At 57.8% G+C, this 23,746-nt stretch overlaps 6 protein-coding genes across 6 annotated transcripts; 3 read left to right on the top strand and 3 right to left on the bottom strand.

The window, feature by feature from the left end:
• The first annotated feature begins 1,032 nt into the window (after nt 1-1,032).
• Nucleotides 1,033-2,804, top strand: BJ171DRAFT_487201 (uncharacterized protein). The gene has a single exon (XM_053109265.1). The coding sequence runs from the start codon at nt 1,154-1,156 to the stop codon at nt 2,639-2,641; it is 1,488 nt and encodes a 495-aa protein (XP_052971587.1). The 5' UTR covers nt 1,033-1,153; the 3' UTR covers nt 2,642-2,804.
• Nucleotides 2,805-2,872: 68 nt separating this feature from the next.
• On the bottom strand, nt 2,873-6,764 carry BJ171DRAFT_595237 (uncharacterized protein). Its single transcript, XM_053114583.1, has 2 exons — nt 4,911-6,764; nt 2,873-4,839 (listed from the first exon to the last, which is right to left on the bottom strand). Exons 1-2 carry the CDS (start codon nt 6,481-6,483, stop codon nt 3,092-3,094), a joined length of 3,321 nt encoding a protein of 1,106 aa, XP_052971588.1. The 5' UTR covers nt 6,484-6,764; the 3' UTR covers nt 2,873-3,091.
• A 67-nt stretch (nt 6,765-6,831) lies between these two features.
• BJ171DRAFT_487225 (Hydantoinase B/oxoprolinase-domain-containing protein) lies at nt 6,832-14,712 on the top strand. Its single transcript, XM_053109266.1, has 25 exons — nt 6,832-7,108; nt 7,341-7,400; nt 7,524-7,561; nt 7,679-7,732; nt 7,922-8,022; nt 8,231-8,349; nt 8,445-8,537; nt 8,664-9,020; nt 9,176-9,279; nt 9,420-9,475; nt 9,642-9,924; nt 10,047-10,142; nt 10,356-10,486; nt 10,645-11,303; nt 11,455-11,699; nt 11,841-11,901; nt 12,071-12,089; nt 12,239-12,435; nt 12,603-12,662; nt 12,847-13,389; nt 13,579-13,617; nt 13,726-13,824; nt 13,949-14,063; nt 14,182-14,333; nt 14,456-14,712. The coding sequence occupies exons 1-25, from the start codon at nt 6,943-6,945 to the stop codon at nt 14,566-14,568; spliced, it is 3,960 nt and encodes a 1,319-aa protein (XP_052971589.1). The 5' UTR covers nt 6,832-6,942; the 3' UTR covers nt 14,569-14,712.
• On the bottom strand, nt 14,713-15,802 carry BJ171DRAFT_487226 (transcriptional regulator TACO1-like protein). The gene is made up of 3 exons (XM_053109267.1): nt 15,616-15,802; nt 15,265-15,528; nt 14,713-15,151 (listed from the first exon to the last, which is right to left on the bottom strand). The coding sequence occupies exons 1-3, from the start codon at nt 15,766-15,768 to the stop codon at nt 14,720-14,722; spliced, it is 849 nt and encodes a 282-aa protein (XP_052971590.1). The 5' UTR covers nt 15,769-15,802; the 3' UTR covers nt 14,713-14,719.
• Nucleotides 15,803-16,503: 701 nt separating this feature from the next.
• BJ171DRAFT_621004 (uncharacterized protein) lies at nt 16,504-18,100 on the top strand (the record flags this gene model as incomplete). Its single annotated transcript, XM_053115429.1, has 2 exons — nt 16,504-16,599; nt 16,673-18,100. The coding sequence occupies 2 exons, from the start codon at nt 16,504-16,506 to the stop codon at nt 18,098-18,100; spliced, it is 1,524 nt and encodes a 507-aa protein (XP_052971591.1).
• An 874-nt stretch (nt 18,101-18,974) lies between these two features.
• BJ171DRAFT_119008 (uncharacterized protein) lies at nt 18,975-22,771 on the bottom strand. The gene is made up of 9 exons (XM_053105530.1): nt 22,593-22,771; nt 22,411-22,515; nt 22,122-22,217; nt 21,765-21,926; nt 21,236-21,464; nt 20,724-21,056; nt 20,415-20,603; nt 19,176-20,204; nt 18,975-19,086 (listed from the first exon to the last, which is right to left on the bottom strand). The coding sequence occupies exons 1-9, from the start codon at nt 22,599-22,601 to the stop codon at nt 19,055-19,057; spliced, it is 2,184 nt and encodes a 727-aa protein (XP_052971592.1). The 5' UTR covers nt 22,602-22,771; the 3' UTR covers nt 18,975-19,054.
• Between the last annotated feature and the right edge of the window lie 975 nt (nt 22,772-23,746).

The raw sequence follows: 23,746 nt of genomic DNA on the forward strand, positions 1-23,746 counted from the left end.
CAAGGGGCGGAGTATCCCTGTGGCGGCTGTATGTGCTGACTCGGGCTCTTGCAAGCCGGGAATGGACAGAATTCGGCACTGTGGAAATACCTGCGATCCCGATGCGGCGGAATCGGTCTTTGTCATCCTCTATGCGCGTCAAAGAAACGCCACACACCCACTCACTGCCAGCCCACCCTTGTCCGAGTTGAGTCAGCGGCGCATGTGCATCGAAGGAGAAACATCGGCGTTTCTTGGAGACATGTGTCGGGGCACAATCGGCGGGGCGATGCACAGAATCGGTGGATGGATGGGCGACCTGTTTTTTGGAATGCCGCTTGCTGGCCGGTGGCGGCGAAGATCGGCTTGACTCGACAACCAACAAGAAACGTGGGTGATGCTGGGAGGGTGGCTCTTGACAAGTCGAGGAGAGCACGCTCGGACGGGTTGTCCCTTTCTACCGAAGCTGCGCTCGCCAAGTGCTTGATCATCTCAGCGTCGAACAGATCAAACAAGCCAGTCAAGGACCGAGTCAAGGACCGAGTCAAGGACCGAGTCAAGGAATGGGCGATACCCCACCGCTCGCCAGCCGAATGTCTGTTTGGATACGGCCGTCGAGTCGGCTTGGTTGTGCTGCTTACATACGACTCGGGCGGCGGTCTGGTGTGGCTGTATGGTATGTTCTCCTTGGATACTGGCGTCGCATGCCGGGTCGCTAATATGGGATTGATCTCCATCCAGCAGGCCGCCGCCGTGCTGATCGCCCACATCGCCAGCGTCGCTCACTTTTGGTCCTCGGATGGCGAAGGGGTTCCGATGTGGACCAGGCCTGTTCGCTTGTCCCTGTGCTCGGCCGATGAGACTCTTTTCAAGCTGAGAGTTCCCTCACATGCATGAACCAACGACGAATGGATCTCGAATCAGTTCCGCCAGAATCCCGCGAAATACGGGTTGCTAGCCCTGTCGCGGGGTTCTCTTGGCCCGTGGGTCGTTGGCTGTGCCACCCCGCTGTCGCGACTCTGGGGTCTTGGCGCCCCGCTTCCATCAACGACTTGCCTCCCTCCCGCTCCCTCTCCCGCTCCTTCCCTCTCCCTCTCCCACTCCTTCCCTCTCCTGTCCGTCTCGTCCGTCGTTGCGCATCTTCCCCTCCTCTTCCCACATCGCCCAACCGCACATGCATGACCACAGTCCGGACGTCTTCACCATCGTGTGCTGCAACGAGAGCTTCCAACTTGCCCTCGACCACAGCACAATCAAGACCCTGCTCCAGGCATGCAGACGGGCCCGGCCCCTGCTGAGCTCCAGGGTGGCTCGCTTCCTCACCTGGTGCCACAATGCAGGACTGTTCTATCCAGACGGATCGCTCCTAATCAGCCTCACACCCAGCGACAAAATCGCCCTCTCGCTGCGCTGCGATGATGAATGCCCAGTCGACCGATCCTGGCTCGCTGCTCTCGCGGAGCAGGGGAACGCGGCCGCCTCGTATTTCCTGGCCAGGATCTTCCAAATCGCCCTCTCCTTTCAACAGTCTGTCGATGAGGACGCCGTGAAAGAGCGAATCTTTGACCTTCTGAAGGACGCAGCCGACGCCGGCCATCCGATGGCACAGTTCCATGTAGCCAATCGCTTCTATGACGGCTACGGAGTCGAACGAGACCAAGCCAAGGCCGCGGAGATCTATCGTGATCTTGCAGATCGTGGAATGGTGCAAGCCCAAGTTGCTCTCGGTCGATGCTACGAAAGCAGCGAAGGTGTCGATCAGAGCTACGATACAGCCGTCGAATGGTACTCCAAGGCCGCTGATCAAGGAAACGACGACGGCCGTCTCCGTATCCTGTTCCTCCGTGGCTGGTTTGCATTCATCGGCCATGGCGTCGAGCAAAGTGATGCAGACGCACTCTCCCAATGGCTGGAGGTCAGCACCAACTCCACCGACCCGGTCATCAAACCCATCGCCACCCACATGGTTGGCTGGATGTTCTACCTTGGCCGAGGTACTTTGCGCGACAAGCAAAAGGGAGTCGAGTTCATTCGCAAGGGCCAGTCCCCCATGTTTCCTCTCGGAGAAAGCGAGTGCCTGGCAGGTGAATGGCTCGGCCCATCTCGGTCCCCGGCGGCCCTCAAGTTCTTCAAGCTGTGCCAGCTTGGATCCGAGCACGAGTGGCTCTGTAAGCACCTCATGGCGCTGTGTCTTACTCGGGGATTCGGGACGAAGCGGCGCGCAGAGCAGGCTGCAGCCATATTCGAAGAACTCGCCAACGAAGGCCGAATTGAAAGCCAGTGCTGGATCGGGGAGTGCTACTGCTATGGCTGGGGGGTTGATGAGAGCCAACCCATGACACTAGAGTGGTACCGCAAGGCCGCTGATCAAGGCGACTCGTACGGACAGTATTGGGTTGGCGCTTGCTATCGCTGGGGAAATGGAGTTACCAAGGACCACACCCAAGCAGTCGAATGGCTCCGCAAGTCGGCCGCACAGGGAAATCGGTTCGGTCAAAATCGACTCGGCGATTGCTTCCGAAGTGGCGAAGGCGTCGATAGAGACATGGACGTGGCGATCAGCTGGTGGCGCAAGGCTGCAGACCAAGGCTACAAAAAGGCGATGAATTCGCTTGTCATACACTGTCAGCAACCTGATCCCGAAGATGCCTCCGAATCCTAGCTGCCGACAGCCATGTTGCATTTTGCAGTCAATACATTGATATAAAATGTGGAGTAGTACTGTTCCTTGATTCATTGTCGGTGTAGGTGTGCCGAGGGCAGTGTCGGTGTGGCTTTTCGATCATCCAGCATATACTTCACTCCACAGCGCTCGATTCCCAGGAGATGGAAGTGACGTAGCTGCACCGAGATGCTGATTATGGGAGCACATTGGTGATGCGTGCTGAAGATGTAGAGGGACGTGATAAATACTATTGAATCTAGAGGACACGGTATGTCGATGACACAGATCGACTGATAATATTGTGGATGCAATCGAGCATGGCGAGATTGCGACAGTGATTGCAACATCCACTCAGATATGCTGCAGCCGACAAAGCGAGCGGGTGCAACAACAAGCTACGAGCAGAAAACGGAAACCGGCGGTCATCCCTTCGATCGCCAATCGACACTAGGCTTGGGCTGTATCAATGCGTTGCTCCATATTCTTCATCCATTGCCAGGCCATCTCCACTGATGGGTGGTCTTCACTGGCATACGCATTCTTGAAGATTGTATAGGCTTCGCGGAAGTTTTCCAGGGCCGCAGGGAGATCGCCTTGCACTTCGGCGACGCTGCCGATGCCCAGGATGATGGTGGCCACTCTGGGATGCTCCCGAGTGCCATGGATCTTGGTCAGGATGTCGATAGCTTCGTGGTAGAGCTCAAGAGCTCTCTCGCAGTCCATCTGCTGATAGGCCACCCCGCCCATGTTGTGGATCGTGGAGGCAACATCAGGATGCACTCTTGTTCCATAGATCGCCACTACCATGTCGAGCGACTTTTGGAAGTATTGCAAGGCTTCGTTCAGATCGCCCCGTCGTGCCGCTACAATCCCAATGTTACTCAAGGCCATGGCGACATCCGGGTGGTTGTAGGTGCCAAGGACCTTGGTGTATATCTCGAGAGATTCCTGGAAGAGCTCAAAGGCCCTGTCCCAATCTCCCAGGACTCGCGCCGCCAAACCCATATTGTTGAGAGTTCGCGCAACATCCGGATGTTGGCGGGTGCCGTGAATTTTGGTGGTGATGTCGAGATCCTCTTGGTAGTACTTGAGGGCTTCCTCTGGGCAGCCTTGGTCGCTGAAAATGGCGCCGATGTTGTTGAGGGTCATGGCGACATTGGGATGCTCGCGAGTGCCAAAGATCTTGATGGTGATATCCAGCTCTTCTTGGTAGAGCTGGAGCGCGTCGTCAAGGTGGCCCTGGTCGTTCAGTACAAGGCCGATATCACCAAGGAGCTTGGCGACATCCGGATGCTCGCGTGTGCCCAGCACAGCTTCCAGAATATCGAGGGACTCTTGCAGCAGAGCAAGGGCCTCGTCCAAGCGACCTTGATCTCTGGACACGAGTCCCATATTGAGGAGGCTGGTTGCCACGTCTTTGTCTCGGCGTGTGCCCAGCACCTTGACTCTGATGTCGAGAGCTTCTTGATGGTAGCGAATCGAGTCATCGAAGCGTGCCAGGCGCCGAGAGACCATGCCCATGTTGTTGAGAATCGTGGCGACGAGAATACTCTCACGGGTGCCCAATACCCGTATGGTGATGTCGAGAGCCTCTTGAAAGTATCGGAGTGCTTCATTCAGATTCCCTTGCGCATCAACGACAACACCAATGTTGCTGATAGTCTGGGCGATATCGGGGTGCTCGCGAGTTCCATAGATCTTGACCCTGATGTCGAGCGACTCGTTGTGGAAGGCGAGTGCTTGGCTCAGGTGGCCTTTGTCAGCCTCCGTGAGACCCATGTTATCGAGAATGGCGGCAACCTTGGGGTGCTCGCGGGTACCGTAGAACACTATGCTTCGCTCCAAGTTCCTCCTGTATGACTCCGTTGCCTTGATGTAGAAGGGCTTCTTTTGAGCCAATCTTGCTATCTGGAACTCGACCAGGAAATGCAGTTGCTTGGTGTAAACCGCTGGTACTGTCTTCTCAGCGTATTGATCTAGATGCTCCGCAAATGATTGTGCCTTGAGATCTTCGAGTTTGGTCAGCTCGAGGAGGACTTCACCAGTTGCATCTTCGATTCTTTCGGCATCCAGTTTCTCATGCGCCTGGACATACTCTCGGGACACTTGCTGGGTGAGCGAGTGGGTCGAGTACTGTCCCTCGGCTCCACTTCGGAGGAGGCCACTCTGGACCATCATCTTGATCAGATCGGCCACTGTGGACAGGCAACTGGTCAGTTCCATACACCGACACCATCTACTGCACTTTGATTCAATCCCAACTCACCATCGGTCTTGAGCTCCATCTTCTGCACGATCGCCTTGATCAACTCGAACTGGATGTTGGTCGGCGCCACCAGACTGAGGGCCCCGAACAGCCTGGCTGCCTCGATACCTTCATTCCCTCGCTTCATCAGCGAGTCCAGCGACAGATCCACAATCACCTTGAGCGACGACCGCGTGTCGTCCTCGCCATCCTGCAGCTCCAATGCTCCTGCAAACGTGGCCTCGAGCATCGACAGGGGAGTGTCATAGTTCTCGGCAAACGTCATGAATGTCTGGATGACGAGTGGATATCCACTGATCTTGGCCACGATGCTGTCGAGGGACTTCTTGGCTTCGTCCGACACAAGTCGCTGGACAATCATTGGCGACGACGACATGATATAGTCGAGTGTGGTGGAGTCGTCCCAGTTGCCGAGACGGAGCAGATCGTGCTGGAAGCTCGGTGCCTTGGTCTCAAGAGCACTGGTGAATGCACCAGGAGGCAGTGAGGCCAGCCGAGTCGTCATCACCACATCGCCGCTGAACCCGACCGACTTGGAGTGCTCAAACACAGAGTCGACCACGTTGATGTCATCGACATTGTCGAGCACCAGGAGATAGCCATGAGTGTTGGCGAGGAACCTCGAGGCATGCTCCTTGATCTCGTCGGGCTTGATGCCAGGGAACATCTCGATGAGTCCATCGATGGCAGTCGACTCGGTCGAGCAGTTGAGCCAGAAGACCTGGCGGTACTGCGGCTTGATGCCGATGGTCTCGGCTTTGATGGCGAGGAGGTCGTCCTTGTTGCTCGCATTCATAATGCCCATCATGAAGAACAGGATCTGGATGGCGAGGACGGACTTGCCCATGCCACCCATGCCAGAGATGACGGCACGGCCAGTCAGGGTGAGTTGCTTGAGCAGGGTGTCGAGGTGGACGGGATCGAATCGGAACTTGGAGTCGCAAAAGTATTTGTCATGGATGGCCGTAATGAGATCCATGTTGGGTGGGATGGGATGGACGAGGTTGAGGAGGCGGTAGACTCGCTTGTGCATCTGGTCGGGACGGAAGCCAAAGGACTGGATCTGGTTCACTCTGCCGAGGGTCTGCTTGAGCGAGGTAAAGGCAGGGTCGTCGGGGAGGGACACCATGTACGGCAGGAAGGGAGTGAAGCCATCGACGCCATCCTTGGTCTCCTTGGTGGCGATTCCGAGGGGAAGGACAGGGAGGGAACGATTGGCATCCTTGAGGTCGAGGGCGGTCTTGATTTCGAGCAGGACGCTGTCCTCTTGGCCATTCTTGGCCTTGTCCTTCATCATGTCCATCGAGGCCTTGCTGAGGAGCAGGAAGACGGCCTTGCTGGTGGGGAGGGCACTGATGGAGCTGGCTGGAGGGTCGTTGGGATTGTTGAGGCAGTCGACATCGTGGAAGATGGAAATGGGTTTGCCATATCGACGGAGGGCGACCAGGGTGAGCACTTCCTTCAGAGCCCGGACAGTGTCGGCATCAGTCTGGGCTTGGTATGAGAGGAACAGATCGTGGTCGGTACCGTGGGCAGGGCAGGAAAAGAGCTGGTCGATGGTAGCAGTTTGCATGACCGGGTGAGGTGTCGTTCGAGCGGCAGTGTGGGTGGTGAGACGAAGACGAACGAGGGAAGGGACTGTCGTTGTTGATGTCAAGAGTGCGGTTTCGCCGATCGTCCAGCCACACGGGATGATGTTCTTTGAAAAGGACTGTGCTTGGGCAATGAGGACTTGCGCTGATGCTTGCAGATATCGAGCAGAGTGTGCTCCGAGCAATCGCTGCGCCGGGACGGCTTGGTCGCCGCCCCGGGATCTCACAAGCCAGCGGGTGGCTGTGGAAGGGTGGACGTTCCTGCCTGGGCCGGATTCGAAATCGGAGGTCGGCAATGTGCCCACGATGACCCCATCGCCGCGCCGTGGCTCTCTTGGCAGCTCATCTCGGTCGCAGACCTGCATCTTTCCTGACACCCTCGTCGTTCTGCAAGAGCCGTCGCCTCGCAAGAGCCCTCCTTCAATCGCCAGCACCCAGACATGACCCGTGGAGTCCGCATCTGCATCGACCGCGGTGGTACATTCACCGACTGCATTGGCTTTATCCCTAAGGGCACCGACGAGTGGTCGCCCGTTGTTGTCAAGCTGCTCAGCGTCGACCCACAGAACTATCCCGATGCGCCCCGAGAGGGCATTCGCCGAATCCGTGAGTTCTGCGAGAAGCTCCTCGTCTCGGCTGGGCCGATCATGATTGCCCCATGAATGTCCCTGTAGTGCGGGGTGGTATTCCATGTTGCTCCGAGTCACTTTTGTATCTGCTGAAGGAGACATGCCTCTGATCGGCTCGTGATGGCAACACCCTCACGATTTGCATCTACCTCCGATGGGAGGAGGACTCATATCCGCTGGCTGACGCCTTCTTCCATGGTCTTTTGCAGTGGAGATCGCCACAGGCATCCCCCATCCCAGAGACAAGCCCGTCGACACATCTCGCTTGGGTAAGTCACTCACTCGAGGGCTCTTGGGCCGAGCTCCCGGACAAGGAGGATGTCTTCCTGGACTTGAGCCGGGCATAGATTGATTTGTTCTACTCGCACCATGTTGTCCGTCTGCGGTTGCAGAGATCATCCGCATGGGCACCACCGTCGCCACCAATGCAGTAAGTTCATCTGCACATCAACATTCCTCGACGCTTGACCCGCTTCTGTGATGGCTTCCGCAGGCGCGAGTTTATGGATGAGACTGACCTGGGTACATCCATCCTCTGCCGATCTAGCTGCTGGAACGAAAGGGCGAGCCTGTTGCCTTGCTTATCACCAAGGGCTTCAAGGTTTGTGGTTCTTGGTGGTTCTTGGTGGTTCTTGGTGGCTCTTGGTGGTTCTTGGTGGTTCTGGCACAACTGTCAGGGGGGTGGCAAAGGACACCGCTGCCGCTTCTATCGGAGGAGCTCCATACGTTTCGTGCGAGTCTTGCTCCCAGAGCATTGTCTTATGGGCATCCATGTTCAATTCATCGGCAGGACTTGCTCAAGATCGGTAACCAGTCGCGGCCCAAGATCTTTGACCTGTCGATCACCATGCCCGATGTGCTGTTCGAGCAGGTTGTCGAGGTGGATGAACGGTACGGATGCACGGCCGAGTTGAGCGCTGGCCAGACCGCTGTCGATCGTTGTGTGGGCTCTTGTTCGCTAACGACGTCTCTATCCACGTCTCCACCGCAATGACATATGAACTTCGTGGCATCAAAATGGCTCATGACCAACTGGCCCATTGACCGGGAATGCGCCTCCCTCGGTTGCCAACGCTGTCCGGATCGAAAAACATGCTAGAGTCACTCTTGTTGGATACACCTCGACAAAGTCCGGCATGGACGTTGTGGTTCCTGAAGGCGACGCTCGCTTCGTCAAGGGCATCACGGGCGAGTGGGTCAAGATCCTGCAGGCCCCAGGCATGTCAATTCTGCCATGCTATGCGCTCTCTGTCAAGGGCAGAGGCTGCGGTTGTTTGTTTGCGCGAGCTCACTCGTGCGTCTGGCCGGATCAGATATCGAAAGCATCCGCAAGGATCTCCAGCATGTCTACGACCGCGGAATCCGAAGCGTGGCGATATGTTTGATGCACGCATTCACATACCCAGGCAAGTCTGGAAGCTGAGCCACAAAGCCGCTCGTTTTGGTCAGCGCCATGCGTTGTTGCAGCTTGCCATCCGTCGGCCTGCTTGATGCCAGCGCCAACGCCTCCTGTTCCTGTGTTTCGTCTCCAGAGCACGAAAAGAAGATTGGGGAGATTGCCAAGCGGATCGGATTCACACACGTTTCCCTGTCCTCGGAGATCATGCCGATGATCAAGATCGTTGCCCGAGGCACCTCTGCTACCGCGGATGCCTATTTGACTCCTTGTCTCCAGCGATACATTCAGGGCTTCTTTAGCGGCTTTGATGCTGGCATCCACACCAATGTGCGTGTCGAATTCATGCAGAGCGACGGCGGACTGACTCCCGTCAGCGGCTTCAGCGGCTTCAAGGCGATCCTCAGCGGTCCGGCAGGCGGCGTGGTTGGCTACGCCCTCACCAGCTGGACACCGGAGGAGAACACGGCCGTCATAGGTTTCGATATGGGCGGTGAGTGGATTTCACAGCAGTCGGCCTGGCTCGTGAGCGCACTGGGTAGATGGGTCGCACTGGGTAGATGGGTCGCAGGGGACTCCGAGACTGTCCAGCCCATGTCTCTAACTTGTCACCGTCGATATCCTCGGCGATTGGTTGGTCCGAATCAGGAACCAGCACGGACGTTTCGAGATACGACGGCCGATACGAGCACGTCTACGAAACCACCACGGCTGGTGTGACGATTCAGGCCCCACAGCTGGATATCAATACGGTGGGTTCGATCTCGGCGCGAGTGTGGTCGGGTCTGTGCCCGATGTGCCTCCCTTGTCGTTCTCGCTGCAGTTCCGGCTGATCTTTGACTTGCGTAGCACTGCTTCTCAACGTAATATCCTCCGTTCTACTTGCATAAAGGTTGCTGCCGGTGGCGGCTCGCGTCTCTTCTTCCGCAACGGCATGTTTGTTGTCGGGTAAGACTGCTTCACCGTGCCTGATCTGGGTTGCCTGTCCGCCCCGTTTCACGAGTTGGCTCATATCGAATCGCATGCATCGATTCATCTCGCATACGCGAGCCGGCCCCACTGTGGCTTGGGCCATTTGCCCACCCATTCATCCCTTTCATTTTTGTTTCCATAGTCCTGAAAGTGCCAGTGCCGATCCTGGTCCTGCGTGCTACCGCAAGGGCGGCCCTCTCGCCATTACCGACGCCAACTTGGTTCTGGGACACCTGATCCCCGACTATTTCCCCAAAATCTTTGGCGCCAGTGAGAAGGAGCCTCTGGACATCCAGGCCTCGCTTGCACTTTTCCAACAGCTGACGGATGATGTCAATGCGTTCTTGTCGTCGGAGGCTGCCAAGAATGGCGGTGCCGCCGCCAAGCAGATGACGCTCGACCAAGTTGCCTTTGGCTTTATCAAGGTGAGTGGGCCGCATCGTCTCGGGGAGTCCCCTGTGTCGTCTCCATTGCCCTTTGATCAATCAGGCATGTGCCGTCTGACTGTGGCTGTTGCCATCAAATACGTAACATCCCTCTCCCTCAGGTCGCCAACGAAAGCATGTGCCGACCCATCCGTGAGCTGACCCAGGCGAAGGGATACGACACAGCGAATCATGTCTTGGCTTGCTTCGGAGGAGCAGTAAGTGGCCTCGTCTCGATGCTGGCGCATGACTTTGACCCGGTCGGCTTGCCTTCGTTGGGGGAAGCAAGCATGCTATTGCGGGGCCCTCATATATGCCGCACTGCTCTTGCCAATGCTCATCCACCCCTTTGCCTTGCTCATTCATCGGCTGGATTGCCGTGGCGGGGCACTGTTGCCGATACTCTGTTTCTAATCCGTACCTGCACCCAGGGCGGCCAACATGCCTGCGCCATCGCCCGCACCCTGGGCATCAAGCGCATCCTGATCCACAAGTACTCGGCGATTCTATCCGCCTACGGTCTCTCACTTGCCGATGTTGTCCACGAAGTGCAAGAGCCAAGGTAGGACCCGTTGGTGTCAGGGTTGGGCTCTGGTGAGGTGTGTCAAGGTCCGGCGCTCCTCCGATCTTGTGTATGGAGGGGGGGGGAGATTGTCCGAACAGACAGCGGCTTCAATATTGTCCCTGAATCTTCCTGCCTCCTGCATTGCATATCGACAGCGCCGTCGAATTTGGCCCGCAGAGCCTTCCTCGCATCCAAGAACGTGTGAACAACCTCGTTACCCAGGCCACTCGCGAGCTTGTCCAACAAGGCTTTGAAGCTGCGAATGTCCACTGCGACGAGTTCCTGAACCTCCGCTACCAGGGTACCGACACGGCCCTCATGACTCTCAAGCCCAAGCGCGACGAGGACTGGGATTTCATTCCGCCCTTCCTCGATGCCTACAAGCAAGAGTTTGGCTTTACTCTGAGTGACCGCGCCATCTATGTCGATGACATCCGTGTTCGCGGTGTCGGTCGCAGCTCCAACATCGAGGCCTCGGCATTCAAGACCAAGGTCTACGAGGAGGTCGCCTCGATCGAGCGCAAGCCAGCCCCGGCGCCGCACGACCGTGCCAGCAGCTACTTTGACGGCCTGGGCCGGATCGCCGACACGCCCATCTATGTCCTCGACCGCCTCGATCGGGGCAGCGTCATTGACGGGCCTGCCCTTGTGATTGACAACAACGCGACCATCGTCGTTGACCCGGAGTGCTCTGCGCTCATTACTTCTGAGCACGTTGTCATCACCGTCGGCGAGTACCAGCAGAAGCGGGTCGGCACCGACTTGGATCCCATCCAGTTGTCGATCTTTGGCCACAGATTTATGAGCATCGCTGGTGAGTGTTTGGCTGGTCGTGTGTCGGCATGCTGTCGATGGGGTTGTGTGCGTGGGCATGTGGGACGGTCGCTATGTGACGGCCCCTGTGGATTCCCTCCCGGCTTACTCACTTTGGGATCTGTCGGAACCATAATGGTCTCGGAACTCAGAGCAAATGGGCCGCACGCTCCAGAAGACGGCCGTGTCGACCAATATCAAGGAGCGCCTGGACTTTTCGTGTGCGTTGTTTGGATCCGACGGCGGGCTGGTTGCCAATGCGCCACACATCCCCGTGCACCTTGGCTCTATGCAGGAGGCTGTTCGCTGGCAAATGGAGTATCTCAAGGACGGGATCAAGGATGGCGATGTGCTGGTGACCAACCACCCAGCAGCCGGAGGCTCGCACCTGCCCGATGTAGGTGGACTTCGCTGAGCATCATCGAGGCACCATTTGCCCCTGGAAGGCGGCGGGGCTGTGCCGCTTGCACCAAGCATGCGAATTGCAGAACGGAGCAGAGCGATCTGACTTCTGGATTGATGATCGACGTGTACACAGATCACCGTCATCACACCCGTATTTGAAGATGGTCGCATTGTATTCTTTGTGGCAAGTCGAGGTAAGCAACGGTGATGGACGGACGAGCAACGTAGCGTCCCCTGGGACATGATCGTGCCTGTTGCTGATGAATGCGCGTCGATCTGGTGTATGTCGATGCGGCGCAACGCCTTGTTCAACCGTCTCTTGGCGATACTGATCAACGCCTTCGGCTCCTTCTCTGTGGTCAGGACACCACGCTGACATTGGGTATGTAGCGCGACCACTGTGCTTCGTACAGGGCGTGGCTGACATCGTCTGTTGCCCTAAATTGCTCAAACCATCCCGGTGGTCTGGATTTTGGGGCTGCCCGCGATAGCCCAGAACGGGAAATGCTGACTTTATTGCTTGGCGTGTAGTGGACTTCAACCCGGAAGCATGCCACCCAACTCGCGCGAGCTCTACCAGGAAGGCGCAGCCATCAAGTCGTTCAAGCTTGTCTCGAATGGCAGCTTTGACGAAGCCGGGATTACCAAGATCCTGCTGGACGAGCCGGCTCAGTACGAGGGCTGCAGTGGCACGCGCTGCCTCAAGGACAACATCTCGGACCTCAAAGGTGAGGGCGTGTCTGGAATCGGGAGTAGGATCGATGATGCCAGAAGCTGCAAATGCCATGTTTCCGGATGTCGAGAGGCGCCAGTATGAGTGGGTGGGGAGGATGCTAGCCGCTGCAACCGCTGCGTGGCCTTTGCACAAGCTCACTCGCGAAGTACTGCCTTGTAGCCCAAGTTGCTGCCAACCATCGCGGCATTCTGCTTGTCAAGAGTCTGATTGCGGAATATGGTAAGAGGGAGGAGCGTTTTATTTTTCTTGGTTCTGGCGACGAAGCGTTGCCGGTTTCTTTTGGAAACCCGAGTCGGTTCTGTTATCGATCCCTCAATGTACTTGGACAAGCGTTGGGATGAAGCTGCCGGCAATATCGTCACTGGCGTGGAACAAGCTCGTCACTCACTCTATCCGGTCGCAGGCCTGGATGTCGTTCAGGCTTATATGACCTACATCCGCTCCAACGCCGAGCTTGCTGTGCGCGAGATGCTCCGCTCCGTGAGCCGCAAGTATGGTCCGGTGCTGCACGCCGCCGACCAAATGGATGACGGCACACCGATCAACCTGACCATCAAGATTGACCAGACCACCGGCGACGCTGTCTTTGATTTCACCGGCACCGGTCCCGAGGTCTACGGCAACACCAACGCCCCCCGGTCGCTCACGAACTCGGCCATCATCTACTGCCTGCGCTCGCTGATCAACGAGGATATGCCGCTGAACCAGGGTGCGCTCGCGCCAATCTCGATGGTGGTGCCTCCTGGCTCGCTGCTGGCCCCTTCGGAGAAGACGGCGGTTGTCGGCGGCAACGTGCTGACGTCGCAGCGCCTGTGCGATGTCATCCTGAAGGCCTTCCGTGCATGCGCCGCCAGCCAGGGCTGCATGAACAACTTTACTTTTGGCAAAGGCGGCAAGTCGGAGCAAGGCGAGGTTGTGGAAGGATTTGGATACTACGAGACAATCGGTGGGTTGCGTGCCGGAAGCTCACGAAAGGAAGCAGTGATGCGGCAAGTGGTGATGATGGGATGGCATGAGCGGCAAGATATGAGCAGATTGGACTGGATGATGTGTCCAAAAGCGCTCGCTAAATGATAGCGGAGTGCGTGCCTCGCGCTGACCAACCCTGTGTCGTCATTTGCTCGTGGTTTCCCAGCGGGAGGAAGCGGTGCCGGACCGACCTGGAACGGAAAGAGTAAGTTGCCTCGCGCTTCCAAACCGGCAGATCCAAGCGATCATCAGGGCCCGGTGTTCTGAGCTGGCTTACTGAACATGGCGATTGCTTCACGAAACTGGAACATAGGCGGTGTCCACACGCACATGACCAACACCCGGATCACCGATCCCGAGATCCTCGAGCGACGTTACCCTGTTATCCTGCACGAGTTTGGGCTCCGCACAGGTGAGATGTTGAATCAGGATAGCATATTGGGCGAATGACAGGGATCAGGAGTGCAACGACCAGCCGACAGAGTTGGATGGCAAGCGAGCAAGATGACTCATTTCCGATAATCTCGACCCTCCAGGCTCGGGCGGTGCTGGCCAGTTCCGTGGCGGCGACGGCTGTGTCCGTGACATTGAATTCCTGGAGCCCATCTCGGTTTCGATGCTCTCGGAGCGACGAGTGCTCCGTCCGTACGGGTGCGTATTGTCTTGCCCGGCATGATCCTGAGCCGGAAGCGATGCCCGGGAGTGATGTCTGGTAGCAATGGCTGGATGTGGGCAAACCTGACCGGTCCTCCCCCCCCCCAACTTGCAGCATGGATGGCGGCCAGGACGGACAGGCTGGCATGAACTTGCTTTACAAGAAAGAAGCCGATGGCAGCTACCGAGTGGTCAACTTTGGCGGCAAGAACGCCACGATCGCCCAGCCCGGAGATCGCATCAGAATCCTGACCCCTGGAGGCGGTGGTGAGTCTTTGCAGACCGGCCGTGATTGCTGCCGATTGGAGGCCGAGCGTCCGTGCTCGCCATTAGCGAAAGCTCGGTTGACGGTGAGGATGTACTAACACAGCGCTATCGTGTGCATCAAGGTTGGGGTGCTTCTGTCGGATCCGAGATGCATGAAGGCCCCGAAGCTGCCCCGATTGCTCCTGGGTTCGGCGGTTCGCTCCACCAATACGCTGCACAGCAGTACTCTGTCTAAGTTTCCCAAGTACATTGCCAAGGCCAGGGGGGCAAGGACGACCCGGATTCCGCCTGAAGAATCTGAGGACAACGCCTGCTCCTCGAACAGTGACAATGCCGAAGGCGCTCAATAAAAATGCAGTGCTATTGAGACAACGGAAGCCGCCGGACTATGCAGCGTTCGTATAGATGGAGATGACATCTTCGAGGTTGTCGAGGTCGTCAAGCAGTTTCTGGAACTGATCCGACGGCTCGCCGTCGGGCACGTCGATCTTGTCCTCGCTGTAGTAGGTGATTTCGGTCTCGCGGATCTCGTAGCCTTTTGCCTCGAGTGCGGCTCGGATCTGCGCGAGCTGGTTCGTGGCACACCACAGCTCGACGCTGGTGTCGGACTCGTCGGTTGCACCAATGTCCTCGACATTGCAGTCGATGGCAGAGTCGCACATGTCGTCGAGGGAGTGTCCGGTCGATCCGGGGGCGGCGACGATGCGGCCGCGCTTCTGAAACAGATACGCAACGGGCGTCAGCGACCCGCCATTCTCGGTAAAACACAGGCGCACCGTCTGGAAGGATCTGTTCCGGTTGTTGGTCAAGGTGTGGACCTGGAGGGCCAAGCGGCAGAGGAGAGGCTTTGGATTAGTCCAGACGGCGAGGCAGTCGCTGGACCGAGCTCGAACCCTGACGAGTGCTGTAAGCCCAGGTCGACGATACTTGCAATGACAGCAACACCGGCCGGTCCCAGTCCTTCGTATGCGATGGATTCGAGGTCGGCCTCATCGTCCTTGTCGCTGCCGAGGCCCTTCTTGATGGAGGTATCGATTGTGGATCTGGGCAGCTGCAACTGTCTGGCAACGTTGAGGGCGGCAGCGAGCTCAAAGTTGGTCCTGGGGTCGGTGTCGCCGTTGAAGTTGCGGACGGCGGCAATGATCCGGCGGGTGAGCTTGGAAATGACCTTGCCCCGGGCAACATCGTTTGCACCCTGGGACGACGACACGAAGGGCGGGGCATGTCAGTATGGACAGGAAGCCTGGCGAGTGCGAGCAATGCCAAGGCTTGGGCCACACACCTTTTGCCGGCCAATCTTGGACCATCGGTTGTGGCCGGCACAGAGAGGGAGCGTGCCCGAGGAGAAGGGCGATGCATGCAGCCGGGGAGACAGGAAATGCGGAGCGATCTGGAATGGCTTGGAGACCAGCGGGGCGAGCCGATGAGCGATCATGGCGGCGACATGCAGCGCGAGGCGATCTGGGAAGATGCGATCTGGGAAGGTGCAAATCGGCGAATCGGGCCATGGAGAGCCGTGCGCAGCCACGGACACACACAGCGGATTCACACGTGACCGATCTTGCATCTTGCCTTGCGCCTTGCCATGCATCTTGCCTTGCGCCTTGCCATGCGTTTCGCCTTGCCCGCCCGCATGCCCTTGCTCCTTCGCCGGGCCTTCGCGGGTTTCCTTTTGCCCTCCCCGGGCGGTTCCCACGCTCACTCTCCGCTTCGCCTCGCGCTCCGCCGACCACCGTCCCTGCGGAACCAAGACGGTGCCTTTGGCTGTCCATGTCTTTGTCTGCCGGCGCAACCAGAGCGCTCGCGCGATCATCTTCCATCGCCCGTCTCGGCCGTTTGCCTGTTTCTGTTCCTGTCTTGGTTCCTGCTGGCTGATCGCTGGGCTCGATCAAAGTCTTGGCTCTGCTTCTCGATCCGCCACGCGCAAGTCCCACATCATCGAAAGGCCATCGTCTGCGCAAATCGGCTCCGATTCGGCTCCACTTTGTCCAAGATCCACTCGATCGACACCAACGATCCGCTCGATCAACACCAACGATCCGCTCGATCGACACCAACGATCCGCTCGATCGACACCAACGATCCAGCGACAGTCTCTTCCAGCCATGGTCCCGGTCCAGCCTGCATCGGCATCCAGCAATCCTTTTGCATCCAGCAATCCTTCTGCATCATGCACAATCCCGATCCCAATCCCGATCCCAATCCCGATCCCAATCCCGATCCCAACCCCGATCCCAAGCTCGATCTCAATCCCGTGTCCGTGTCCGTGCCCGAGCCTCACCTGGCTGCCTCCGGAGCTCTGGGTTCGCATCCTGCTCCACTGTTCGGATCCATCCCAGTTCGTCCGCGCCAACCGATGGATCTATACCACCTCGAGGTCCCCCTTTGTCCGTGCCCAGTGGCTCATGTCCCAGTGCGGTCCCTCATCCGTCCTCGATCGGCTCCCGTTCCTGCCGCTCTTCACCTCGATCGGCCCCAGAGCCTTCTGGCCATCTCGGATCCGCCACAGCCGTCGTTGCCGTGCCGTGCGTCTGTCGCAGATCACCCACGACGGAGAAGACCATAAGCTCAGTGTGGAAGCGGAGGCTCCGTCAGCCCCTCACCCCAGCCGCCTCGGACGCTTGGTCCTGAACCCGCGCCGACTACAACTGTCGCTCAAGCACCCATGCGAATGCCACCGATATCATGCCGAGCTGCCCGAAAACTACCATTGCCCGCTTGAGAGCGAGCAGATTCAGTTGTTCAATGCCTTGGCATTCTTGAATATCCCAACAACGTCGATGCGCTGCTTCCTCGAGTACGTCGCCCAGGCTAATCATCTGCAGCTGCTCTCGATCGTGCTGGGATATGCAAGGCTATCGACCGACGCCGCAGCAAAATCACACGCATCTCCGTCGCTCTCCAGCTCGCCCATTCTCGCCGATGCAACTTCCCCGACGGATACCTTCGCCTCCGATGCAAACTCGGTTGCGCCAGACCTGTTCCCGGCCATTCTCAAGACAGCCGCCCACCGCAACCATCTCTCGCTCATTACCCTGTTGGGGCCCAGGGTACACATCCCAGATGACGTCTTGCCCATCGCCGTCTACAAAGGATACCACCAGATTGTGTCCGTGCTCTTGTCGCACTCTTCCCTGCGGCCATCTTCGGAGATGATCACCAAGCTGTGTCAGAGCATCGCCATCTCCAGCGTTATCCCGTTCCGCGCCAGCCTGGCATCTACCCTCGCCGTCCTCATCCCGGTCATACCAGATGACGTCTTCAATGACCTGACCGAGATCCTGCTGATCACCGCTGCCCAGTCCGGCCAGGTGTGCATTCTGGATCCGATCCTGGCTCGGGGTGCCGATCCCAACCGAGGGGAATCCAAGGCCCTCTTCCACGCCCTGTCGCTGGGGAACTGGCGAATCGTGGGCCGTCTCCTTTGCGAAGGGGTCGCTCCGGACCCTCCAGCAGGCATACTGACACCCGTTCGGATAGTACTGCTCTGCTTCATCGTCTCGGATCACATCTTGCTCCTCTATGTTGTCTCGACCTCCTTCCAGAAGCTGAGCAGCCCGCAAGAATCAGCCGAGGACGGCTCGGTTGTCCGCGACGCCTTCACAGCACTGTTCTTCCTCGTCATCGAGCTCATTCTGCAGTGGATCATGCCCGTCTGGGGGATTGCATACTCGCTAGCGCTGCTGGCTCGGTTCAGGTGGCGGGCCCGCAGACGCCGACGCATTGTTAGCGAGCATCCAGAAGCCGCCGCTGTCGAGTCGGTGTGAGACGCTCGGTGCTTTGAATCGACATGCTTGCATGGCTGCATCCACATCGACATAGTTGTCGTCCGCAATGGGCAAAGCGCCCACACAAGCGAACAAGCTGTTTGCTTGTACCTCTGGCCATATTGTTTTTTTTTTTTTTTTTTTTTGAATCCTGAAGCCTGAATACATATTTACTCATAGAGTGTGCCCACAAGCACCGCCATTTATCGCTGGATCGTTTCCATGTTGGCTTCAACATTGCCTTAAGGCGATGATCGACCGCCACTCGCAATGATGGCTCTTGCTTGGGCGTCGCGGTTCGCATGATGGCGATACATGAAGACGATACGAGGTCACTGGGTTGTCAGAGCAGTTGCGTCATGTATTGATGCAACATTGCAAGCATTGAGACCGCCAAGGCACTCATGAATCAGATAGTCTCTCTCGTCCATGCAACCAACTACACTGCTTTCGTGCATGCGCAACAGGCTGTGCCTCCACGATCATGGCATTCGGCTTTGTGGGCCGTGGTTGCCAACCGTATTCTTGAACACAGTCTCGAAGGTGCCGATGCGCTGGCGCACCGATGGCAGTGGTTTCTGCGACACTCGTGCATCCGCTTCATCGGCCGCATCCGAGTTCGTGGCTGGGCCGACAGGCCCTCGGCTGTCAGTCGTCCCTTCGGAATCTGCCGGCGTCCTGTCAAGCATGTCTGGCTTGGACGCACTTATCAGCGAGCCCTGGGACGTCAGAGAGGGCAGAGAATCCTTGGTGGGTCTGCCTTGATGCTGCTGCGGGGCTGGTCGGCCCGGTAGACCTGGTGGACCTGGTAGACCTGGTGGACCTCGAACTGAGGGTGTCTTTTGGAGCGAGGAGGTGCTCGTGGCCTCCTGCAACTCGCCACGAGGGAGCTCGGACGACGTTGCCGGCGGCTTGGATGCTGTGCCGACATTGGTTCGGACATGAGGGGCTTTGCTATCCACCGACTCGGAAGCTGGAAGTACAGGCTTGGGTGCGATTGGCTTGAGCTTTGGAATGACCAGCGGGCCCTCAGACGACGGTACTAGGATCTGCGGAGCATACGCCGGACGCTCACGTAGCCCTGGCTTGGACTGCAGGGAGTGGGTGGCAGAAACCGCTCCGGCAGGACCAGGGAGGGCATCCGACATCGACATTTTGCCGTCCTTTGACTCCCGCCGAGTCGACCCCGAGGGATGCCCGCCGGCCAGGACAGGAATGCCGGATCCCTTGCGGGTGAGTACTCTGTCCCTGACGATACCATCGTTGCTTGCGCCGGCAGGCTCGGGCTCGTCCAGTCCCGGTGACGGTGACGGTGCTGGTGCTGATGAAGTCTTGCTCTGCGGCCCACTGGACTCGGCCAGACCGCTGCCACGACTCGATGTCAGGTCCTCTTGCGTCCTCGTCGTCGGGGAGACGACCTCGGCATCCGAGTTGAGAGAGTCGTCGCTCTTGCGTCCGGCCCCACCGCGGACGGGCGGGCGCACCTTCTTGAACTTTGGCGAGTTGACCAGAACGGCCTCTTTGCCGGACTCTGCCGCGCGGTTCTTTGGCAGAAGCGGCGGCGACGGGGAGATGCCATGCGCGCTTTCCTTCTGCTTGACTTCTGGGGGTGCCTGGATGCCTGATTTCGGTTCGGACTTGGGCTCGGACTGAGTCTCGGGCTTGGAAGCCAATCTCGGCTCGGCTCGTGTGGCAGGATTGACTTCGGTACCCGAATCGAGTTTGTGGCGGTTGATGATGGGGATGCGAGAGGGAATCTCGGTGGGGATGGTGTGTCCTGGTGTCTGTGGCGAGGCGGCACTCGCAGGCGGCCTCCATTTCATTCCCTCGGACGACCTCGGCGAGGTTGCCTGTGCTGATGGTCGCATTGCTTTGGGCTGCGGGATCTTTGAGTCATGGCTGTTTTTGCGGCTCGGCACACTTGCCCGTGGCGGCTGGGAGGCTGCCGGATTCGATTCTGTCTCGGCGGCAGCGTGCTCTGGAGCAGGGGCCGCGTGAAAGAGCGGGTCCGCCTCGGTGATTCGATCTGGAACATGCACATCCCGACTGCCAGTGTCGATCTTGAGATCTGTGGCTTGGCAGCCTTCAGATCCACGCCGATTGGCTGTGACAAATGGTCGCGGTTAAGATGGCAGAGTCAGAGTCATAGACAGCCAGAGGCACAAAGCCGCGGAACATCGTGCGAACGCCCGCATGTGTCTTTGCACCTCTGTATCGCTGGCACCTCGAGCACCGACTGGGATTCGAAGGATAGAGGGTTTCCATCCAGCGTTTCTAGTGGGCGCCCTGATTCCTATCGTCCAGCCGCACTTACACGTTGCGATGCTCCCTGTAGACCTTCCGATACTGCGGTTATCTCCGGCGTCGGGCTTGGCATTGGTGGTGTTGAGGAACTCGATCAGGCTGCAACTCGACGCCGACTTTGCGAACGCCGACCGAACTCGCTTCTTCTTGATGACATCTTCGCCTTTGCTGTCGCGATCTTGAGTCGATTCGCTGGGCTCTACGAAAGCAAGAGGAGCACAGCCGAGCCCTTGTTAGGAGCTCATGCCAGCGATGGTGTTTCGTGTGCGAACCAGTATGAAGAGAGACAGACAGACAGACAGAGATGCATGGTGCCCACCGCTTCCAAGTGAGCTCAGCGAGCTCGATGACTGCGTCTTGATGCTCGAGAGCCGATTGACAGCATGCGGGGCAAGCTTCTCGGTCAGCGCTCGTGAGGCAGGTCCGACAGAGTTTGTCCTGGGCTTGGGGACATCCGGGCTCGCAGGAGAGGGTGCATGGGCCGCCATCGGTATCTCTACATGCGGATGCTCGTCGACGGGCTTGATGCGCTCGAGCGAATCCTTGATGACCTCGTTTATCCGCTGGACCCAAGCATCTCGCTCCTTTGCAGTTGCACACGACATGCGATAGGTCTTTTCCTTGACGCAGAGATCGAAGCAGAGCGACTTTTCTGCGGGTGGGCGAGTGGTGGTGAAGGCAGTGCGGGATTGGGTATCAGAATGCAGATCCAACAGGCTTCGGTGCTCTGAATCGGCACCCCCCCCCAGCACCACATATCGACTTGGTGCGGGATGCATTGGTGACATTCAGGTTTGCGGCGCACGGCTGGGCCAGAGAAGGATGGCTTACTATCGGATTCCGACTCGCTCGTGTCCAAACAAAGATCGGCAACCTTCAGGATCTTGGAGACCTGCGCTTTACTGCCCATGAACATGGGAGGGCGAGCCAGCACAAGACAGTCGCTGAAGAGAACGCCCCACCTGGAGCTTGCAGAGGAGCCAATTAGGCCCTTTGTGTTTTTGGTGAGGTTCCCTTCGTGCACAAAGTATCGAGAGGGCTCGTGGTTCATGTGAAGTTTCTGACCGCAGAAGGGAGGCGAGCACAGAGGTTGCAAAAGTAGCGATGATGGCATGGATAGTGTTAGTGCTTGTTGCCTGGTGGGCGGTGATCTGGGCAATGATCAGATCGTGATCTGAGTGGTGGCCTGGCTGCTGTTTAAAACGATCCCACGATTCTAGCGAGTGTATAGTCAACTAGTTTGTTCTCAAGCCTCGCACACAGATCAAGCTGTACGACGAATCGCATGAATAGATCCATCAGTCCGTCGTGGTCACCACAGAGGCAGGGGGGGGAGGAGAGGAGAACAAAGTGCCTGTACCTCTGGGAACTCAAGTTTGGCCAAAGTCGCAATCATCTTTTGCTGATTCTCGACAAACCGACGCCGCTCGTTGACGACATCGACGACTTTGTTGATTGTGTCGTACGCGCGCTTGAGGTCCGCAAAGTCTGCGTGAGACTCGGAGGTGTGTTTCAGCAGCTCCTAGAGTGCGGCAGAGAGCAGCAGATACAACGAGTAGGGGGGGGGGAGGAATCGAGTTAGATATGAATAGCGACGAGAATACAGGGAATGCCCTGACTTGGCTGGTGTGGCCTGCGGACCAGCTCGACTAGGGATCAATGAATGAATGAATGAATGAATGAAACGTATGCCACAGAGGCCGAGCCTGCAACCCACCTTCATCAGCAGGGGATATTTGCAGATACGCTGCACAGGCTTGAGCAGAAACGAGCCGAGATCCAGCCCCCGACATTCTGGCCGCAACAGACAGTACTGGCACAAGGCAAAATGCACATGTGAGATATACACATAGACGAGGCGTATCCTTATAGCGAGTATATAGAGAGGAGGCATGCGCACAGAGAGGATGCATCCACATCGATGCGATAGCTCCCTCTGACGAGTGCGCCTGGGGAAGACAACGATGATAGAGCTCTGACGATGGCAAGGGAGCTCTGCGACAGACCTGCAAGAAGAGCGAAAGATCCTCGTTGTTCTTGGATGCCTTCAAAAACGACATGGCCTCTGGCTGGTTCCCGCAGTAGAGGGTGTATATTTTGAAGTACTGGGCCTGGGAGTGAATGAATCGGAGATGAGAGTCAGAGGCGGTGCTGTGAATGAGGGCAGGGGGCGAGCAATGGTACTTACGACTTGCATAAAGATATCTCCAACACGAGTTATGACCCCAAACTCTTCACGTCGACGGCTCTCGAAGCTCGAGAGTAGCTCTTCGTTGATGGGTACAAGCTGCTCGATGTTTCCGAACAGCAGGGCCGTCGCCTTGGCAGGCAGCACAGACTTTTCTCTGATTTTGGCAAGGAAGAGCTAGTGATGCATTGAAGATTGGCGTCAGAGAGCCATATCGTCGCCATGTCCACGAGCAGAGCCTTGGAGCTGGGGCCAGAATGGAACGAGGGGGGCTGTTCGAGCGATAAGCCCGGTCGACTCCCCGCAGCAGCGAGGTGCCAACCCAGAGACCTACTTTAATGATGATGTTGAGGTCCCGCAGATACTCGCGCTCGGTCACGATGAGCTCGTAGATGACCTCCTGCCTCTTGATCTCCTCTTTCGGGAGCTTCTCGAGAGATAGAGTGTAGTGGGCACTTCCGTCGGGAAGCTCGTCACGCACGCCCGGCCGAGCGGCCATGGCCAAGGCAATATCGACGTCCTGATCGGTGAGGACATTCCATTTCAGCTGAGAGAGCACGCCGCCCATGCCGCTGCCACCGCCGCCGCTGCTGCTGCTGACCAGCGGTGTCTTTGGAGACTTGGAAGGGTTGTTGAGATTGGTATAGATGGAAGTGTGCTTGGTCTTGCCGGCGGTGTCGCCGTGGGAAGCAGCCCGACGGCGGATCTGGTCGTCGCCACCACCGCTGCTCTCGGCTCCAGAATCTTCGCCACGGCGATACTTGACGAACCAGCTCCGGAGCTGCTTGTCGTCGGATACCTTGTCGTCGTCTTCGAGCTCCTCATCGGGCTCGGGAACGGCCCCGTCGGTGTCTTTGGGCTTGGGTTTGCTGGCGCCAGAGGAGTCGGGTTGGCTGCTGCCAGGGACGGGATTCAGAGACTTGGCGGCTCTGTGTGCCGATTTGCGGGGCGTTGGGCCGTCTTGACTGGTGTAAATGTAGTTGCCACCGCTCGACTCTGCTCGAGAAGCGAGAGAGAATGGGGATCAAAATGATCAGCAGCACATTCACAGAGAGCCCGCCATGGATCGACGGCGATTGTGGCTTCGAGCAACGGAGGATCGCAGTGTTGGACCAGCGAATCCACACCACCCGAGCGGTCTGCGACGATCCATA

The sequence above is a fragment of the Polychytrium aggregatum genome (genome assembly GCF_025602895.1).
Source record: "Polychytrium aggregatum strain JEL109 chromosome Unknown BJ171scaffold_2, whole genome shotgun sequence".
NCBI lineage: Eukaryota > Fungi > Chytridiomycota > Chytridiomycetes > Polychytriales > Polychytrium > Polychytrium aggregatum.

What these genes read in the sequence shown, in the direction of transcription:
- BJ171DRAFT_595237 (XM_053114583.1), bottom strand. Translation starts at nt 6,483, where the DNA reads ATGCAAACTGCTACCATCGACCAGCTCTTTTCCTGCCCTGCCCACGGT. An exon ending in GATGGAGCTCAAGACCGATG is followed by an intron (nt 4,840 to 4,910) that starts GTGAGTTGGGAT and finishes GCCTGTCCACAG; the next exon opens with TGGCCGATCTGATCAAGATG.
- BJ171DRAFT_487201 (XM_053109265.1), top strand. Translation starts at nt 1,154, where the DNA reads ATGCATGACCACAGTCCGGACGTCTTCACCATCGTGTGCTGCAACGAG.
- BJ171DRAFT_119008 (XM_053105530.1), bottom strand. An exon ending in ATCTTTCGCTCTTCTTGCAG is followed by an intron (nt 22,218 to 22,410) that starts GTCTGTCGCAGA and finishes GCCTTGTGCCAG; the next exon opens with TACTGTCTGTTGCGGCCAGA. An exon ending in GAGCGAGTCGGAATCCGATA is followed by an intron (nt 21,057 to 21,235) that starts GTAAGCCATCCT and finishes GCCCACCCGCAG; the next exon opens with AAAAGTCGCTCTGCTTCGAT.
- BJ171DRAFT_487225 (XM_053109266.1), top strand. Translation starts at nt 6,943, where the DNA reads ATGACCCGTGGAGTCCGCATCTGCATCGACCGCGGTGGTACATTCACC. An exon ending in CAGATTTATGAGCATCGCTG is followed by an intron (nt 11,304 to 11,454) that starts GTGAGTGTTTGG and finishes CTCGGAACTCAG; the next exon opens with AGCAAATGGGCCGCACGCTC. An exon ending in GAGTCTGATTGCGGAATATG is followed by an intron (nt 12,663 to 12,846) that starts GTAAGAGGGAGG and finishes ATCCGGTCGCAG; the next exon opens with GCCTGGATGTCGTTCAGGCT.
- BJ171DRAFT_487226 (XM_053109267.1), bottom strand. Translation starts at nt 15,768, where the DNA reads ATGATCGCTCATCGGCTCGCCCCGCTGGTCTCCAAGCCATTCCAGATC. An exon ending in CCAAGATTGGCCGGCAAAAG is followed by an intron (nt 15,529 to 15,615) that starts GTGTGTGGCCCA and finishes TCGTCGTCCCAG; the next exon opens with GGTGCAAACGATGTTGCCCG. An exon ending in CGGCCGGTGTTGCTGTCATT is followed by an intron (nt 15,152 to 15,264) that starts GCAAGTATCGTC and finishes TTGGCCCTCCAG; the next exon opens with GTCCACACCTTGACCAACAA.